The sequence below is a fragment of the Oncorhynchus keta genome, chromosome 1, assembly GCF_023373465.1.
Source record: "Oncorhynchus keta strain PuntledgeMale-10-30-2019 chromosome 1, Oket_V2, whole genome shotgun sequence".
Lineage (NCBI taxonomy): Eukaryota > Metazoa > Chordata > Actinopteri > Salmoniformes > Salmonidae > Oncorhynchus > Oncorhynchus keta.
The window spans coordinates 7,013,885-7,034,463 of record NC_068421.1 but is presented as its reverse complement, the minus strand read 5'-3'; the positions used below and the strand labels follow the sequence as shown (position 1 = coordinate 7,034,463).

Here is a 20,579-nt window from a genome sequence, read left to right as displayed (position 1 = left end):
CCACAGAACATTCATATTATTCTGCCTATGTAACCATAGAACCACAGAACATTCATATTATTCTGCCTATGTAACCATAGAACCATAGAACATTCATATTATTCTGCCTATGTAACCACAGAACCACAGAACATTCATATTATTCTGCCTATGTAACCATAGAACATTCATATTATTCTGCCTATGTAACCATAGAACCACAGAACATTCATATTATTCTGCCTATGTAACCATAGAACCACAGAACATTCATATTATTCTGCCTATGTAACCATAGAACCACAGAACATTCATATTATTCTGCCTATGTAACCATAGAACCACGGAACATTCATATTATTCTGTCTATGTAACCACAGAACATTCATATTATTCTGTCTATGTAACCACAGAACATTCATATTATTCTGCCTATGTAACCACAGAACATTCATATTATTCTGCCTATGTAACCACAGAGCATTCATATTATTCTGTCTATGTAACCATAGAACCACATAACATTCATATTATTCTGTCTATGTAACCACAGAACATTCATATTATTCTGCCTATGTAACCACAGAACATTCATATTATTCTGTCTATGTAACCACAGAACATTCATATTATTCTGTCTATGTAACCACAGAACATTCATATTATTCTGTCTATGTAACCATAGAACCACATAACATTCATATTATTCTGTCTATGTAACCACAGAACATTCATATTATTCTGCCTATGTAACCACAGAACATTCATATTATTCTGTCTATGTAACCACAGAACATTCATATTATTCTGCCTATGTAACCATAGAACCACATAACATTCATATTATTCTGTCTATGTAACCACAGAACATTCATATTATTCTGCCTATGTAACCATAGAACATTCATATTATTCTGCCTATGTAACCATAGAACCACAGAACATTCATATTATTCTGTCTATGTAACCACAGAACATTCTTATTATTCTGCCTATGTAACCACAGAACATTCATATTATTCTGTCTATGTAACCACAGAACATTCATATTATTCTGCCTATGTAACCATAGAACCACATAACATTCATATTATTCTGTCTATGTAACCACATAACATTCATATTATTCTGCCTATGTAACCACAGAACCACAGAACATTCATATTATTCTGTCTATGTAACCACAGAACATTCATATTATTCTGCCTATGTAACCACAGAACATTCATATTATTCTGTCTATGTAACCACAGAACATTCATATTATTCTGCCTATGTAACCACAGAACATTCATATTATTCTGCCTATGTAACCACAGAACATTCATATTATTCTGCCTATGTAACCATAGAACCACAGAACATTCATATTATTCTGTCTATGTAACCACAGAACATTCATATTATTCTGTCTATGTAACCACAGAACATTCATATTATTCTGCCTATGTAACCATAGAACCACAGAACATTCATATTATTCTGTCTATGTAACCACAGAACATTCATATTATTCTGTCTATGTAACCACAGAACATTCATATTATTCTGCCTATGTAACTCACTCAAAAAGCTCTTTGATGGAATCTAGAATCCTGGGAGGGGATGTTACTGAGGCTGACCTAGGGGGAAAAAAGTGATGTTTTTAGAATGTTTAAAACACACTTGAAGGAATGGTTTAATCAATTTAGATGTAGTAAGCATTGTGATGTAGTAAGCATTGTGATGTAGTAGGCATTGTGATGTAGTAAGCATTGTGATGTAGTAAGCATTGTGATGTAGTAAGCATTGTGATGTAGTAAGCATTGTGATGTAGTAAGCATTGTGATGTAGTAAGCATTGTGATGTAGTAAGCATTGTGATGTAGTAGGCATTGTGATGTAGTAAGCATTGTGATGTAGTAAGCATTGTGATGTAGTAAGCATTGTGATGTAGTAGGCATTGTGATGTAGTAAGCATTGTGATGTAGTAAGCATTGTGATGTAGTAAGCATTGTGATGTAGTAAGCATTGTGCTGTAGTAAGCATTGTGCTGTAGTAGGCATTGTGATGTAGTAAGCAGTGTGATGTAGTAAGCATTGTGATGTAGTAAGCATTGTGATGTAGTAAGCATTGTGATGTAGTAGGCATTGTGATGTAGTAAGCAGTGTGATGTAGTAAGCATTGTGATGTAGTAAGCATTGTGATGTAGTAGGCATTGTGATGTAGTAAGCAGTGTGATGTAGTAAGCATTGTGATGTAGTAAGCATTGTGATGTAGTAGTCATTGTGATGTAGTAGGCATTGTGATGTAGTAAACAGTGTGATGTAGTAAGCATTGTGATGTAGTAGTCATTGTGATGTAGTAGGCATTGTGATGTAGTAAGCATTGTGATGTAGTAGTCATTGTGATGTAGTAGGCATTGTGATGTAGTAGGCATTGTGATGTAGTAGGCATTGTGATGTTACAGATGTAGGATCTTAATTTGAGCCAGTTTGCTACAGCAGCAAAATAATACTGCAGCAATAGGAAATGTGATTATTGGATTATAATTAATCAACATTTCTGTAAGGGTTGATCCATTTTTCGTTTGGACAAATCAAGTTTGAAATGACAAACTTTTAAACTACAGCACTCAAATACACTACAAGCTTGCATTTCCTGTGCAGGAGAATTCTCAGCAACAAAAGAGTGATCAAATGAAGATCCGAGCAACTGAAGATCCCTTTAGAACTAATCATGCAGTGTAAGCATTTTTTAAATGTATTTAATCATTTTTACATTTAAAAAATAGAATAAAAATTTCACCATTAGAACATCACACTAAAGTTACTTTGAGGTAGAATGTGAAAACGCTATACACCGACAATGACTTCCAACAAGAATCTTGTTTTTTCTTCCATGGGAAGGAAGGCCTTGAAATGCCATCAACTTTGAGTGATTTCTGTCATTTCTTCCTCTACCAGAACATTTTAGTGGTCCATATCGCAGCCTTCCTCTACCAGAACATTCTAGTGGTCCGTCTCAGCCTTCCTCTACCAGAACATTCTAGTGGTCCATCTCGCAGCCTTCCTCTACCAGAACATTCTAGTGGTCCATCTCGCAGCCTTCCTCTACCAGAACATTCTAGTGGTCCGTCTCAGCCTTCCTCTACCAGAACATTCTAGTGGTCCATCTCGCAGCCTTCCTCTACCAGAACATTCTAGTGGTCCATCTCGCAGCCTTCCTCTACCAGAACATTCTAGTGGTCCATCTCGCAGCCTTCCTCTACCAGAACATTCTAGTGGTCCGTCTCAGCCTTCCTCTACCAGAACATTCTAGTGGTCCATCTCGCAGCCTTCCTCTACCAGAACATTCTAGTGGTCCAGCCTTCCTCTACCAGAACATTCTAGTGGTCTTTTTCTCAGAACATTCTAGTGGTCCGTCTCTCAGCCTTCCTCTACCAGAACATTCTAGTGGTCCGTCTCTCAGCCTTCCTCTACCAGAACATTCTAGTGGTCCATCTCGCAGCCTTCCTCTACCAGAACATTCTAGTGGTCCGTCTCTCAGCCTTCCTCTACCAGAACATTCTAGAGGTCCGTCTCAGCCTTCCTCTACCAGAACATTCTAGTGGTCCGTCTCTCAGCCTTCCTCTACCAGAACATTCTAGTGGTCCGTCTCTCAGCCTTCCTCTACCTGAACAGTCTAGTGGTCCGTCTCAGCCTTCCTCTACCAGAACAGTCTAGTGGTCCGTCTCTCAGAACATTCTAGTGGTCCGTCTCAGCCTTCCTCTACCTGAACAGTCTAGTTGTCCGTCTCTCGGCCAGATCACTCTTAGGGGAGGCTTCTCTGGAGGCCGGGGCACTGACCGACCCGCTGGAAAGGAAACAGCACAACACTTCATTATCCTTTAGCTTTGTGTGGCACTCTGGACATGAGCTACTACAATACAAAAGGGAACACTTTAACCTATTCTCAATCTAGTGAGCGCTATTTAAACATCAATGGGACTATAAAATCTAGTTACTTACACATCGAAGTAGGCTATATCATCTAGTTACTTACACATCGACGTAGGCTATATCATCTAGTAACTTACACATCGACGTAGGCTATATAATCTAGTTACTTACACATCGACGTAGGCTATATCATCTAGTTACTTACACATCAACGTAGGCTATATCATCTAGTTACTCACACATCGACGTAGGCTATATCATCTAGTTACTTACACATCGGCTATATAACGTACACACGTAGGCTATATCATCTAGTTACTTACACATCGACGTAGGCTATATCATCTAGTTACTTACACATCGACGTAGGCTATATCATCTAGTTACTTACACATCGACGTAGGCTATATCATCTAGTTACTTACACATCGACGTAGGCTATATCATCTAGTTACTTACACATCGACGTAGGCTATATAATCTAGTTACTTACACATCGACGTAGGCTATATCATCTAGTTACTTACACATCGATGTAGGCTATATCATCTAGTTACTTACACATTGACGTAGGCTATATCATCTAGTTACTTACACATTGACGTAGGCTATATAATCTAGTTACTTACACGTCAATGGTCACCTTCACCTTCCCGGCGGTCTCCAGTTCCTTCTGAAGACTTGCCTCTCTGGCTCTGTGGAGTTGACAGTTGAAATGAATGACAACATCATTCCAGATACAACTCACTCTGACTACATTCATAAATGCTTCATAGGGCCTGGAGTTTTTCCTGCACGTAACTTGAGGAGGTCAAGGTATAACCTGTAGCCTTTAACTAGTTATAACCTACAGCCTTTAACTAGTTATAACCTGTAGCCTTTAACTAGTTATAACCTATAGCCTTTAATTAGTTATAACCTGTAGCCTTTAACTAGTCAACTAGTTATAACCTGTAGCCTTTAACTAGTTATAACCTGTAGCCTTTAACTAGTTAACTAGTTATAACCTATAGCCTTTAATTAGTTATAACCTGTAGCCTTTAACTAGTCAACTAGTTATAACCTGTAGCCTTTAACTAGTTATAACCTGTAGCCTTTAACTAGTTAACTAGTTATAACCTGTAGCCTTTAACTAGTTATAACCTGTAGCCTTTAACTAGTTAACTAGTTATAACCTGAAGCCTTTAACTAGTTATAACCTGTAACCTTTAACTAGTTATAACCTGTAGACTTTAACTAGGTATAACCTGTAGCCTTTAACTAGTTATAACCTGTAGCCTTTAATTAGTTATAACCTGTAGCCTTTAACTAGTTAACTAGTTATAACCTGTAGCCTTTAACTAGTTATAACCTGTAGCCTTTAACTCGTTATAACCTGTAGCCTTTAACTAGTTATAACCTGTAGCCTTTAACTAGTTATAACCTGTAGCCTTTAACTAGTTATAACCTGTAGCCTTGAACTAGTTATAACCTGTAGCCTTTAACTAGTTAACTAGTTATAACCTGTAGCCTTTAACTAGTTATAACCTGTAGCCTTTAACTAGTTATAACCTGTAACCTTTAACTAGTTATAACCTGTAGCCTGTAACTAGTTATAACCTGTAGCCTTTAACTAGTTATAACCTGTAGCCTTTAACTAGTTATAACCTGTAGCCTTTAACTAGTTATAACCTGTAGCCTTTAACTAGTTATAACGAATAACCTTTAACTAGTTATAACGAATAACCTTTAACTAGTTATAACCTGTAGCCTTTAACTAGTTATAACCTGTAGCCTTTAATTAGTTATAACCTGTAGCCTTTAACTAGTTATAACCTGTAGCCTTTAATTAGTTATAACCTGTAGCCTTTAATTAGTTATAACCTGTAGCCTTTAACTAGTTAACTAGTTATAACGTGTAGCCTTTAACTAGTTATAACCTGTAGCCTTTAATTAGTTATAACCTGTAGCCTTTAACTAGTTATAACGTACAACCTTTAACTAGTTATAACCTGTAGCCTTTAACTAGTTATAACCTGTAACCTTTAACTAGTTATAACCTGTATACTTTAACTAGGTATAACCTGTAGCCTTTAACTAGTTATAACCTGTAGCCTTTAATTAGTTATAACCTGTAGCCTTTAACTAGTTAACTAGTTATAACCTGTAGCCTTTAACTAGTTATAACCTGTAGCCTTTAACTCGTTATAACCTGTAGCCTTTAACTAGGTATAACCTGTAGCCTTTAACTAGTTATAACCTGTAGCCTTTAACTAGTTATAACCTGTAGAATTTAACTAGTTAACTAGTTATAACCTGTAGCCTTTAACTAGTTATAACCTGTAGCCTTTAACTAGTTATAACCTGTAGACTTTAACTAGGTAACTAGTTATAACCTGTAGCCTTTAACTAGTTATAACCTGTAGACTTTAACTAGTTATAACCTGTAGCCTTTAACTAGTTATAACCTGTAGCCTTTAACCAGTTATAACCTGTAGATTTTAACTAGTTATAACCTGTAGCCTTTAACTAGTTATAACCTATAGTCTTTAACTAGTTATAACCTGTAGCCTTTAACTGTTATAACCTGTAGCCTTTAACTAGTTATAACCTGTAGCCTTTAACTAGTTATAACCTAAGCCTTTAACTAGTTATAAGTTCTTAACTAGTTATAACCTGAAGCCTTTAACTAGTTATAACCTGTAGCCTTTAACTAGTTATAACCTGTAGCCTTTAACTAGTTATAACCTGTAGCCTTTAACTAGTTATAACCTGTAGCCTTTAACTAGTTATAACCTGTAGCCTTTAACTAGTTATAACCTAGTTAGCCTTTAACTAGTTATAACCTGTAGCCTTTAACTAGTTATAACCTGTAGCCTTTAACTAGTTAACTAGTTTAACTAGCCTTTAACTAGTTATAACCTGTAGCCTTTAACTAGTTATAACCTGTAGCCTTTAACTAGTTAATAGTTATAACCTGTAGCCTTTAACTAGTAACCTTTAAATAGTTATAACCTGTAGCCTTTAACTAGTTAACTAGTTATAACCTGTAGCCTTTAACTAGTTATAACCTGTAGCCTTTAACTCGTTATAACCTGTAGCCTTTAACTAGGTATAACCTGTAGCCTTTAACTAGTTATAACCTGTAGCCTTTAACTAGTTATAACCTGTAGAATTTAACTAGTTAACTAGTTATAACCTGTAGCCTTTAACTAGTTATAACCTGTAGCCTTTAACTAGTTATAACCTGTAGACTTTAACTAGGTAACTAGTTATAACCTGTAGCCTTTAACTAGTTATAACCTGTAGACTTTAACTAGTTATAACCTGTAGCCTTTAACTAGTTATAACCTGTAGCCTTTAACCAGTTATAACCTGTAGATTTTAACTAGTTATAACCTGTAGCCTTTAACTAGTTATAACCTATAGTCTTTAACTAGTTATAACCTGTAGCCTTTAACTGTTCTAACCTGAAGCCTTTAACTAGTTATAACCTGTAGCCTTTAACTAGTTCTAACCTGAAGCCTTTAACTAGTTATAACCTGTAGCCTTTAACTAGTTATAACCTGTAGCCTTTAACTAGTTATAACCTGTAGCCTTAACTAGTTATAACCTGTAGCCTTTAACTAGTTATAACCTGTAGCCTTTAACTAGTTATAACCTGTAGCCTTTAACTAGTTATAACCTACAGCCTTTAACTAGTTATAACCTGTAACCTTTAAATAGTTATAACCTGTAGCCTTTAACTAGTTATAACCTGTAGCCTTTAACTAGTTATAACCTGTAGCCTTTAACTAGTTATAACCTGTAGCCTTTAACTAGTTATAACCTGTAGCCTTTAACTAGTTATAACCTGTAGCCTTTAACTAGTTATAACCTGTAGCCTTTAATTAGTTATAACCTGTAGCCTTTAACTAGTTATAACCTGTAGCCTTTAACTAGTTATAACGTACAACCTTTAACTAGTTATAACCTGTAGCCTTTAACTAGTTATAACCTGTAGCCTTTACCTAGTTATAACCTGTAGCCTTTAACTAGTTAACTAGTTATAACCTGTAGCCTTTAACTAGTTATAACCTGTAGACTTTAACTAGTTATAACCTGTAGCCTTTAACTAGTTAACTAGTTATAACCTGTAGCCTTTAACTTTAACTAGTTATAACCTGTAGCCTTTAACTAGTTATAACGTACAACCTTTAACTAGTTATAACCTGTAGCCTTTAACTAGTTATAACCTGTAGCCTTTAACTAGTTATAACCTGTAGCCTTTAACTAGTTATAACGAATAACCTTTAACTAGTTATAACCTGTAGCCTTTAACTAGTTATAACGAATAACCTTTAACTAGTTATAACCTGTAGCCTTTAACTAGTTATAACCTGTAGCCTTTAACTAGTTATAACCTGTAGCCTTTAACTAGTTATAACGAATAACCTTTAACTAGTTATAACGAATAACCTTTAACTAGTTATAACCTGTAGCCTTTGACTAGTTATAACCTGTAGCCTTTAACTAGTTATAACCTGTAGCCTTTAACTAGTTATAACGAATAACCTTTAACTAGTTATAACCTGTAGCCTTTAACTAGTTATAACGAATAACCTTTAACTCGTTATAACCTGTAGCCTTTAACTAGTTATAACCTGTAGCCTTTAACTAGTTATAACCTGTAGCCTTTAACTAGTTATAACATGTAGACTTTAACTAGTTATAACCTGTAGCCTTTAACTAGTTATAACATGTAGACTTTAACTAGTTATAACCTGTAGCCTTTAACTAGTTATAACCTGTAGCCTTTAACTAGTTATAACCTGAAGGTTTTAATTAGGGCCCAGAGTTTTTCTTGGTGAGATGAAATGGTCAGGAAAAAAAAAAAAGTCTGTACACGGTCAGCCTTCGAGATATGCATATTCCCCCCGCACTCTTCAGGAAAAACTCAGGGCCCTGTTGGACCTCAGGAAGCAGCTCACCTGACCCGTCTCTCGTTGACCCCCAGCAGGGTCAGGGTTAATCTCACCTGACCCGTTGACCCCCAGCAGGGTCAGGGTTAATCTCACCTGACCCGTCTCTCGTTGACCCCCAGCGGGGTCAGGGTTAATCTCACCTGACCCGTCTCTCGTTGACCCCCAGCAGGGTCAGGGTTCTTCTCACCTGACCCGTCTCTCGTTGCGGCTGTTCATCCTGATGGCTGCGTGCTGCTTCCTGCGGACCAGCTCCTCCAGCATTTCCTGACCTCTGAGCTTCTCCTCTCTGAAGGTCTGGTCCATATCATGGTGCTGCTCCAGCAGGGAGTCGTACTCCCGTTTCAACAGCCGGTTCCCCTCCGTCACCTCGGCAACACGCACCGCCAGACTTCCATCCTCAGCCTGCACCCCCAGCAGATCCCTCCGCACCTCACACATCCTGAATACACAGATAGTTATATCAGTAACCAGGAAGCAGCTAATTAATCAGATGGGGCCACAGTGTCTCTTGGCCCCTCCTGTCTCAGCCTCCAGTATTTATGCTGCAGTAGTTTATGTGTCGGGGGGGGGCTAGGGTCAGTTTGTTATATCTGGAGTACTACAAATATACTGCATATATTTGGAGTACAATGCTTGCTGTTTGGGGTTTTAGGCTGGGTTTCTGTACAGTACTTTGAGATATCAGCTGATGTACGAAGGGCTATATAAATAAATACATTTGATTTGAAACCCCAACTCTGGCATGTTGTTCTACAGAATCAGTCTCACCTGGCATGTTGTTCTACAGAATCAGTCTCACCTGGCATGTTGTTCTACAGTCTCACCTGGCATGTTGTTCTACAGTCTCACCTGGCATGTTGTTCTACAGAATCAGTATCACCTGGCATGTTGTTATACAGAATCAGTCCCACCTGGCATGTTGTTCTACAGTCTCACCTGGCATGTTGTTATACAGAATCAGTCTCACCTGGCATGTTGTTCTACAGAATCAGTCTCACCTGGCATGTTGTTCTACAGTCTCACCTGGCATGTTGTTCTACAGTCTCACCTGGCATGTTGTTCTACAGTCCCACCTGGCATGTTGTTCTACAGTCTCACCTGGCATGTTGTTCTACAGAATCAGTCTCACCTGGCATGTTGTTCTACAGTCTCACCTGGCATGTTGTTCTACAGAATCAGTCCCACCTGGCATGTTGTTCTACAGAATCAGTATCACCTGGCATGTTGTTATACAGAATCAGTCTCACCTGGCATGTTGTTCTACAGTCCCACCTGGCATGTTGTTCTACAGTCTCACCTGGCATGTTGTTATACAGAATCAGTCTCACCTGGCATGTTGTTCTACAGAATCAGTCTCACCTGGCATGTTGTTCTACAGAATCAGTCTCACCTGGCTTGTTGTTCTACAGAATCAGTCTCACCTGGCATGTTGTTCTACAGAATCAGTCTCACCTGGCATGTTGTTCTACAGTCTCACCTGGCATGTTGTTCTACAGAATCAGTCTTACCTGGCATGTTGTTCTACAGTCTCACCTGGCATGTTGTTCTACAGTCTCACCTGGCATGTTGTTCTACAGAATCAGTCTTACCTGGCATGTTGTTCTACAGTCCCACCTGGCATGTTGTTCTACAGAATCAGTCTCACCTGGCATGTTGTTCTACAGTCTCACCTGGCATGTTGTTCTACAGAATCAGTCTCACCTGGCATGTTGTTGTTCTGCAGTCTCACCTGGCATGTTGTTCTGCAGTCTCACCTGGCATGTTGCTCTACAGTCTTACCTGGCATGTTGTTCTACAGAATCAGTCTCACCTGGCATGTTGTTCTACAGTCTCACCTGGCATGTTGTTCTACAGTCTTACCTGGCATGTTGTTCTACAGAATCAGTCTCACCTGGCATGTTGTTCTACAGTCTCACCTGGCATGTTGTTCTACAGTCTCACCTGGCATGTTGTTCTACAGTCCCACCTGGCATGTTGTTCTACAGAATCAGTCTCACCTGGCATGTTGTTCTACAGTCTCACCTGGCATCAGTCTTACCTGGCATGTTGTTCTACAGAATCAGTCTCACCTGGCATGTTGTTCTACAGAATCAGTCTTACCTGGCATGTTGTTCTACAGTCCCACCTGGCATGTTGTTCTACAGAATCAGTCTCACCTGGCATGTTGTTCTACAGTCTCACCTGGCATGTTGTTCTACAGAATCAGTCTCACCTGGCATGTTGTTGTTCTGCAGTCTCACCTGGCATGTTGTTCTACAGTCTCACCTGGCATGTTGCTCTACAGTCTCACCTGGTATGCTGTTCTACAGTCTGACCTGGCATGTTGCTCTACAGTCTCACCTGGCATGTTGTTCTACAGTCTCACCTGGCATGTTGCTCTACAGTCTCACCTGGCATGTTGTTCTACAGTCTCACCTGGCATGTTGTTCTACAGAATCAGTCTCACCTGGCATGTTGTTCTACAGAATCACCTGGCATGTTGTTCTACAGAATCAGTCTCACCTGGCATGTTGTTCTACAGTCTCACCTGGCATGTTGTTCTACAGTCTCACCTGGCTTGTTGTTCTACAGTCTCACCTGGCATGTTGTTCTACAGAATCAGTCTCACCTGGCTTGTTGTTCTACAGTCTCACCTGGCATGTTGTTCTACAGAATCAGTCTCTCCTGGCATGTTGTTCTACAGAATCACCTGGCATGTTGTTCTACAGAATCAGTCTCACCTGGCTTGTTGTTCTACAGTCTCACCTGGCATGTTGTTCTACAGAATCAGTCTCACCTGGCATGTTGTTCTACAGTCTCACCTGGCATGTTGTTCTACAGAATCAGTCTCACCTGGCTTGTTGTTCTACAGTCTCACCTGGCATGTTGTTCTACAGAATAAGTCTCACCTGGCTTGTTGTTCTACAGTCTCACCTGGCATGTTGCTCTTCCAGTACGGAGTCTTTGATCTTAATCTCCTGCTGGAGCTCCAATACCTGGTAGGCCAGCTAAAAAACACAGTAGAGTCTGTCAACTAGAGACACAGTAGAGTCTGTCAACGAGAGACACACAGTAGAGTGTCAACTAGAGACACACAGTAGATTCTGTCAACTAGAGACTCACAGTAGAGTCTGTCAACTAGAGACACAGTAGAGTGTCAACTAGAGACACAGTAGAGTGTCAACTAGAGACACAGTAGAGTGTCAACTAGAGACACACAGTAGAGTGTCAACTAGAGACACAGTAGAGTCTGTCAACTAGAGACACACAGTAGAGTCTGTCAACTAGAGACTCACAGTAGAGTCTGTCAACTAGACTCACAGTAGAGTCTGTCAACTAGAGACACAGTAGAGTCTGTCAGCTAGAGACACACAGTAGAGTTTGTCAACTACAGACACAGTAGAGTCTGTCAACTAGAGACACACAGTAGAGTTTGTCAACTACAGACACAGTAGAGTCTGTCAACTAGAGACACACAGTAGAGTCTGTCAACTACAGACACAGTAGAGTCTGTCAACTACAGACACAGTAGTCTGTCAACTACAGACACTGTAGTCTGTCAACTACAGACACTGTAGTCTGTCAACTACAGACACTGTAGTCTGTCAACTAGAGACACAGTAGAGTCTGTCAACTAGAGACACAGTAGAGTCTGTCAACTAGAGACACAGTAGAGTGTCAACTAGAGACACACAGTAGAGTCTGTCAACTAGAGACACACAGTAGAGTCTGTCAACTAGAGACACACAGTAGATTCTGTCAACTACAGACACACAGTAGATTCTGTCAACTACAGACACACAGTAGATTCTGTCAACTACAGACACACAGTAGATTCTGTCAACTAGAGACACAGTAGAGTCTGTCAACCAGAGACACAGTAGAGTCTGTCAACTAGAGATACAGTAGAGACTCACAGTAGTCTGTCAACTAGAGACTCACAGTAGAGTCTGTCAACTAGAGACTCACAGTAGAGACTCACAGTAGTCTGTCAACTATAGATTCACAGTAGTCTGTCAACCTGAGACACACGGTAAAGTCTGTCAACTAGAGACAATGTAGAGACTCACAGTAAAGTATGTCAACTAGAGACAATGTAGAGACTCAGTAGAGTCTGTCAACTAGAGACAAAGTAGAGACTCACAGTAAAGTCTGTCAACTAGAGACAAAGTAGAGACTCACAGTAGAGTCTGTCAACGAAAGACTCACAGTAGAAATACACAGTTATCTGGCATTGTATTGTAAGATATTGTATCTCTATGCAGTAGATATAAAAGACAGAGATGAGCAACAAACTGATGTTTCCTTTTACAGTAGAATAATGAGCACACCATTCACAGGACCAGAACAAGACAGGATGTCTGCTTCCTGGTTTCGTCTCTCTTTCTGGGTATCACTGACAGACAGTATCAAAACACAACACATATTCCACGCTTTATGACAGATTGGTGGAGACTATGCCTTATAGAAATACTGCCAATTATAAGGCGATGTTGCCAGCAAGGTGAGTTTCAACACTGCTGCTCTCTGAATGATTCGGCATAAGTGTCAACAGTAGAGTCTGTCAACTAGAGACTGACAGTAGTCTGTCAACTACAGACACAGTAGAGTCTGTCAACTAGAGACTCACAGTAGTCTGTCAACTAGAGACACAGTAGAGTCTGTCAACTAGAGACACAGTAGAGTCTGTCAACTAGAGACTCACAGTAGTCTGTCAACTACAGACACAGTAGAGTCTGTCAACTAGAGACACAGTAGAGTCTGTCAACTAGAGACTCACAGTAGTCTGTCAACTACAGACACAGTAGAGTCTGTCAACTAGAGACACAGTAGAGTCTGTCAACTAGAGACACAGTAGAGTCTGTCAACTAGAGACACAGTAGAGTCTGTCAACTAGAGACTCACAGTAGTCTGTCAACTACAGACACAGTAGAGTCTGTCAACTAGAGACTCACAGTAGTCTGTCAACTACAGACACAGTAGAGTCTGTCAACTAGAGACTCACAGTAGTCTGTCAACTACAGACACAGTAGAGTCTGTCAACTAGAGACTCACAGTAGTCTGTCAACTACAGACACAGTAGAGTCTGTCAACTAGAGACTCACAGTAGTCTGTCAACTACAGACACAGTAGTCTGTCAACTACAGACACAGTAGTCTGTCAACTACAGACACAGTAGTCTGTCAACTACAGACACAGTAGTCTGTCAACTACAGACACAGTAGAGTCTGTCAACTAGAGACTCACAGTAGTCTGTCAACTACAGACACAGTAGAGTCTGTCAACTACAGACACAGTAGAGTCTGTCAACTACAGACACAGTAGAGTCTGTCAACTACAGACACAGTAGAGTCTGTCAACTACAGACACAGTAGAGTCTGTCAACTAGAGACTCACAGTAGTCTGTCAACTACAGACACAGTAGAGTCTGTCAACTAGAGACTCACAGTAGTCTGTCAACTACAGACACAGTAGAGTCTGTCAACTAGAGACACACAGTAGTCTGTCAACTAGAGACACACAGTAGTCTGTCAACTAGAGACACACATTAGTCTGTCAACTACAGACACACAGTAGTCTGTCAACTAGAGACACACAGTAGTCTGTCAACTAGAGACACACAGTAGTCTGTCAACTAGAGACACACAGTAGTCTGTCAACTAGAGACACACAGTAGTCTGTCAACTAGAGACACACAGTAGTCTGTCAACTACAGACACACAGTAGTCTGTCAACTAGAGACACACAGTAGTCTGTCAACTAGAGACACACAGTAGTCTGTCAACTAGAGACACACAGTAGTCTGTCAACTAGAGACTCACAGTAGTCTGTCAACTACAGACACAGTAGAGTCTGTCAACTACAGACACAGTAGAGTCTGTCAACTACAGACACAGTAGAGTCTGTCAACTACAGACACAGTAGAGTCTGTCAACTACAGACACAGTAGAGTCTGTCAACTAGAGACTCACAGTAGTCTGTCAACTACAGACACAGTAGAGTCTGTCAACTAGAGACTCACAGTAGTCTGTCAACTACAGACACAGTAGAGTCTGTCAACTAGAGACTCACAGTAGTCTGTCAACTACAGACACAGTAGAGTCTGTCAACTAGAGACACACAGTAGTCTGTCAACTAGAGACACACAGTAGTCTGTCAACTAGAGACACACAGTAGTCTGTCAACTAGAGACACACAGTAGTCTGTCAACTACAGACACACAGTAGTCTGTCAACTAGAGACACACAGTAGTCTGTCAACTAGAGACACACAGTAGTCTGTCAACTAGAGACACACAGTAGTCTGTCAACTAGAGACACACAGTAGTCTGTCAACTACAGACACACAGTAGTCTGTCAACTAGAGACACACAGTAGTCTGTCAACTAGAGACACACAGTAGTCTGTCAACTAGAGACACACAGTAGTCTGTCAACTAGAGACACACAGTAGAGTCTGTCAACTACAGACACAGTAGAGTCTGTCAACTACAGACACAGTAGAGTCTGTCAACTACAGACACAGTAGAGTCTGTCAACTACAGACACAGTAGAGTCTGTCAACTACAGACACAGTAGAGTCTGTCAACTAGAGACACAGTAGTCTGTCAACTACAGACACAGTAGTCTGTCAACTACAGACACAGTAGTCTGTCAACTACAGACACAGTAGAGTCTGTCAACTACAGACACAGTAGAGTCTGTCAACTACAGACACAGTAGAGTCTGTCAACTACAGACACAGTAGAGTCTGTCAACTAGAGACACAGTAGTCTGTCAACTACAGACACAGTAGTCTGTCAACTACAGACACAGTAGTCTGTCAACTACAGACACAGTAGTCTGTCAACTAGAGACTCACAGTAGTCTGTCAACTACAGACACAGTAGAGTCTGTCAACTAGAGACACAGTAGTCTGTCAACTACAGACACAGTAGTCTGTCAACTACAGACACAGTAGTCTGTCAACTACAGACACAGTAGAGTCTGTCAACTACAGACACAGTAGAGTCTGTCAACTACAGACACAGTAGAGTCTGTCAACTACAGACACAGTAGAGTCTGTCAACTACAGACACATAAGTGTCAACAACTGAAAGTGTTGTCGACAGCATCACCGTCAAGTCCCTGCCTGTATCTCAGTCATAAATCATCAACACGGGTACTTCCTGGTCCCTACCTCCCCAGTTGTTTTCTTCAGATCATCATTCTTGGAAATCAGAGACGTCAAGGAGTCGTTGGAGGAGGCAGGGTACCTGTTGAGGTCAAAGACACGTTGACAGGTTAGGGTCTCGAGACAGGAAACCCACGGTCGCACCTGGGCTACTGTTCAGTCTCACCTGGGCTACTGTTCAGTCGCACCTGGGCTACTGTTCAGTCGCACCTGGGCTACTGTTCAGTCTCACCTGGGCTACTGTTCAGTCTCACCTGGGCTACTGTTCAGTCTCACCTGGGCTACTGTTCAGTCGCACCTGGGCTACTGTTCAGTCTCACCTGGGCTACTGTTCAGTCTCACCTGGGCTACTGTTCAGTCTCACCTGGGCTACTGTTCAGTCGCACCTGGGCTACTGTTCAGTCGCACCTGGGCTACTGTTCAGTCTCACCTGGGCTACTGTTCAGTCGCACCTGGGCTACTGTTCAGTCGCACCTGGGCTACTGTTCAGTCGCACCTGGGCTACTGTTCATTCGCACCTGGGCTACTGTTCATTCGCACCTGGGCTACTGTTCAGTCGCACCTGGGCTACTGTTCAGTCGCACCTGGGCTACTGTTCAGTCTCACCTGGGCTACTGTTCAGTCGCACCTGGGCTACTGTTCAGTCTCACCTGGGCTACTGTTCAGTCTCACCTGGGCTACTGTTCAGTCTCACCTGGGCTACTGTTCAGTCTCACCTGGGCTACTGTTCAGTCACACCTGGGCTACTGTTCAGTCTCACCTGGGCTACTGTTCAGTCTCACCTGGGCTACTGTTCAGTCTCACCTGGGCTACTGTTCAGTCTCACCTGGGCTACTGTTCAGTCTCACCTGGGCTACTGTTCAGTCGCACCTGGGCTACTGTTCAGTCGCACCTGGGCTACTGTTCAGTCGCACCTGGGCTACTGTTCCGTCGCACCTGGGCTACTGTTCCGTCGCACCTGGGCTACTGTTCAGTCTCACCTGGGCTACTGTTCAGTCTCACCTGGGCTACTGTTCAGTCGCACCTGGGCTACTGTTCAGTCGCACCTGGGCTACTGTTCAGTCTCACCTGGGCTACTGTTCAGTCGCACCTGGGCTACTGTTCAGTCTCAACTGGGCTACTGTTCAGTCTCACCTGGGCTACTGTTCAGTCTCACCTGGGCTACTGTTCAGTCTCACCTGGGCTACTGTTCAGTCTCACCTGGGCTACTGTTCAGTCGCACCTGGGCTACTGTTCAGTCTCACCTGGGCTACTGTTCAGTCTCACCTGGGCTACTGTTCAGTCGCACCTGGGCTACTGTTCAGTCTCACCTGGGCTACTGTTCAGTCTCACCTGGGCTACTGTTCAGTCGCACCTGGGCTACTGTTCAGTCTCACCTGGGCTACTGTTCAGTCGCACCTGGGCTACTGTTCAGTCTCACCTGGGCTACTGTTCAGTCTCACCTGGGCTACTGTTCAGTCTCACCTGGGCTACTGTTCAGTCGCACCTGGGCTACTGTTCAGTCTCACCTGGGCTACTGTTCAGTCTCACCTGGGCTACTGTTCAGTCTCACCTGGGCTACTGTTCAGTCGCACCTGGGCTACTGTTCAGTCGCACCTGGGCTACTGTTCAGTCTCACCTGGGCTACTGTTCAGTCGCACCTGGGCTACTGTTCAGTCGCACCTGGGCTACTGTTCAGTCGCACCTGGGCTACTGTTCATTCGCACCTGGGCTACTGTTCATTCGCACCTGGGCTACTGTTCAGTCGCACCTGGGCTACTGTTCAGTCGCACCTGGGCTACTGTTCAGTCTCACCTGGGCTACTGTTCAGTCGCACCTGGGCTACTGTTCAGTCTCACCTGGGCTACTGTTCAGTCTCACCTGGGCTACTGTTCAGTCTCACCTGGGCTACTGTTCAGTCTCACCTGGGCTACTGTTCAGTCTCACCTGGGCTACTGTTCAGTCTCACCTGGGCTACTGTTCAGTCTCACCTGGGCTACTGTTCAGTCTCACCTGGGCTACTGTTCAGTCTCACCTGGGCTACTGTTCAGTCTCACCTGGGCTACTGTTCAGTCGCACCTGGGCTACTGTTCAGTCGCACCTGGGCTACTGTTCAGTCGCACCTGGGCTACTGTTCCGTCGCACCTGGGCTACTGTTCCGTCGCACCTGGGCTACTGTTCAGTCTCACCTGGGCTACTGTTCAGTCTCACCTGGGCTACTGTTCAGTCGCACCTGGGCTACTGTTCAGTCGCACCTGGGCTACTGTTCAGTCTCACCTGGGCTACTGTTCAGTCGCACCTGGGCTACTGTTCAGTCTCAACTGGGCTACTGTTCAGTCTCACCTGGGCTACTGTTCAGTCTCACCTGGGCTACTGTTCAGTCTCACCTGGGCTACTGTTCAGTCTCACCTGGGCTACTGTTCAGTCGCACCTGGGCTACTGTTCAGTCTCACCTGGGCTACTGTTCAGTCTCACCTGGGCTACTGTTCAGTCGCACCTGGGCTACTGTTCAGTCTCACCTGGGCTACTGTTCAGTCTCACCTGGGCTACTGTTCAGTCGCACCTGGGCTACTGTTCAGTCTCACCTGGGCTACTGTTCAGTCTCACCTGGGCTACTGTTCAGTCTCACCTGGGCTACTGTTCAGTCTCACCTGGGCTACTGTTCAGTCTCACCTGGGCTACTGTTCAGTCGCACCTGGGCTACTGTTCAGTCTCACCTGGGCTACTGTTCAGTCGCACCTGGGCTACTGTTCAGTCTCACCTGGGCTACTGTTCAGTCTCACCTGGGCTACTGTTCAGTCTCACCTGGGCTACTGTTCAGTCTCACCTGGGCTACTGTTCAGTCTCACCTGGGCTACTGTTCAGTCTCATCTGGGCTACTGTTCAGTCATGTGGTCAGGTGCCACAAAGAATTACTTATGAAAATAGCAATTGGCTCAGAACAGAGCAGCACGGCTGCCCCTTAAAAGTACACGGAGCGAACATTAGTAATATGCACGTCAATCTCTCCTGGCTTCATCACTACTTGTTTTTTGTAAGAAGTGTTGACACAGCTCGTCCACCCATTCATACCCCACAAGACATGCCACCAGAGGTCTCTTCAGTCCCCAAGTCCAGAACAGACTATGGGAGGCGCACAGTACTACATAGAGCCATGACTACATGGAACTCTATTCCACAGTACTACATAGAGCCATGACTACATGGAACTCTATTCCACAGTCCTAAATAGAGCCATGACTACATGGAACTCTATTCCACAGTACTACATAGAGCCATGACTACATGGAGCTCTATTCCACAGTACCACATAGAGCCATGACTACATGGAACTCTAATCCACAGTACTACATAGAGCCACGACTACATGGAACTCTATTCCACAGTACTACATAGAGCCATGACTACATGGAACTCTATTCCACAGTACTACATAGAGCCATGACTACATGGAACTCTATTCCACATCAGGTAACTGATGCAGCAGTAGAATCAGATTTAAATGAACAGGTAAAAATACACCTTATGGAACAGTGTGGACTGTGAAGACACACACACACACACACACACACACACACACACACACACACACACACACACACACACACACACACACACACACACACACACACACACACACACACACACACACACACCACACACACACACACACACCTACATTGTAATATTGTTGTATGGTGGTGTTATAAATGTTGTATTGTAGATATGTAGTGGTGTAATAAATGTTATATGATGTACTGTTTTATCTTTGTTTTATGAGTTATGTAAGTGCTTTAATATGTTTGGACCCCAGGAAGAGTAGCTGCTGCCTTGGCAGGAACTAACGGGGATCCATAATAAACCCCAGGAAGAGTAGCTGCTGCCTTGGCAGGAACTAACGGGGATCCATAATAAACCCCAGGAAGAGTAGCTGCTGCCTTGGCAGGAACTAATGGGGATCCATAATAAACCCCAGGAAGAGTAGCTGCTGCCTTGGCAGGAACTAATGGGGATCCATAATAAACCCCAGGAAGAGTAGCTGCTGCCTCGGCAGGAACTAATGGGGATCCATAATAAACCCCAGGAAGAGTAGCTGCTGCCTCGGCAGGAACTAACGGGGATCCATAATAAACCCCAGGAAGAGTAGCTGCTGCCTTGGCAGGAACTAACGGGGATCCATAATAAACCCCAGGAAGAGTAGCTGCTGCCTTGGCAGGAACTAACGGGGATCCATAATAAACCCCAGGAAGAGTAGCTGCTGCCTTGGCAGGAACTAACGGGGATCCATAATAAACCCCAGGAAGAGTAGCTGCTGCCTTGGCAGGAACTAATGGGGATCCATAATAAACCCCAGGAAGAGTAGCTGCTGCCTTGGCAGGAACTAATGGGGATCCATAATAAACCCCAGGAAGAGTAGCTGCTGCCTTGGCAGGAACTAATGGGGTTCCATAATAAACCCCAGGAAGAGTAGCTGCTGCCTTGGCAGGAACTAATGGGGATCCATAATAAACCCCAGGAAGAGTAGCTGCTGCCTTGGCAAGAACTAACGAGCGTCCATAATAAACCCCAGGAACAGTAGCTGCTGCCTTGGCAGGAACTAATGGGGAT

General features: G+C 42.7%; 1 protein-coding gene and 2 long non-coding RNA genes across 5 annotated transcripts in view; all 3 read right to left on the bottom strand.

Moving 5' to 3' along the window:
- LOC118381128 (protein Atg16l2) overlaps positions 1-20,579 on the bottom strand; it is a 68,827-nt gene that overhangs the window by 45,530 nt on the left and 2,718 nt on the right. Inside the window, exons 3-8 of one of the 2 annotated variants that reach the window (XM_052475050.1) lie at positions 15,999-16,074; positions 11,755-11,828; positions 9,029-9,280; positions 4,528-4,593; positions 3,732-3,812; positions 1,545-1,601 (exon numbers count right to left, since the gene is read on the bottom strand). In XM_052475050.1, coding sequence (XP_052331010.1) covers positions 1,545-1,601; positions 3,732-3,812; positions 4,528-4,593; positions 9,029-9,280; positions 11,755-11,828; positions 15,999-16,074 — 606 coding nt within the window. The remainder of the gene's footprint in view (positions 1-1,544; positions 1,602-3,731; positions 3,813-4,527; positions 4,594-9,028; positions 9,281-11,754; positions 11,829-15,998; positions 16,075-20,579) is intronic. The other variant, XM_052475078.1, reaches the window with a different exon arrangement.
- LOC127912783 (uncharacterized) lies at positions 4,680-5,095 on the bottom strand. The gene is made up of 3 exons (XR_008083399.1): positions 5,074-5,095; positions 4,930-4,961; positions 4,680-4,873 (listed from the first exon to the last, which is right to left on the bottom strand). It is a non-coding gene; the product is annotated as an uncharacterized LOC127912783 (long non-coding RNA).
- On the bottom strand, positions 9,545-11,033 carry LOC127912593 (uncharacterized). 2 transcript variants are annotated; one of them, XR_008083348.1, is made up of 4 exons: positions 10,942-11,033; positions 10,733-10,807; positions 10,089-10,138; positions 9,545-9,914 (listed from the first exon to the last, which is right to left on the bottom strand). It is a non-coding gene; the product is annotated as an uncharacterized LOC127912593 (long non-coding RNA). The 2 variants fall into 2 exon arrangements; XR_008083343.1 differs by lacking the exon at positions 10,942-11,033 and having other exon boundaries at positions 9,545-9,970; positions 10,058-10,138; positions 10,758-10,777.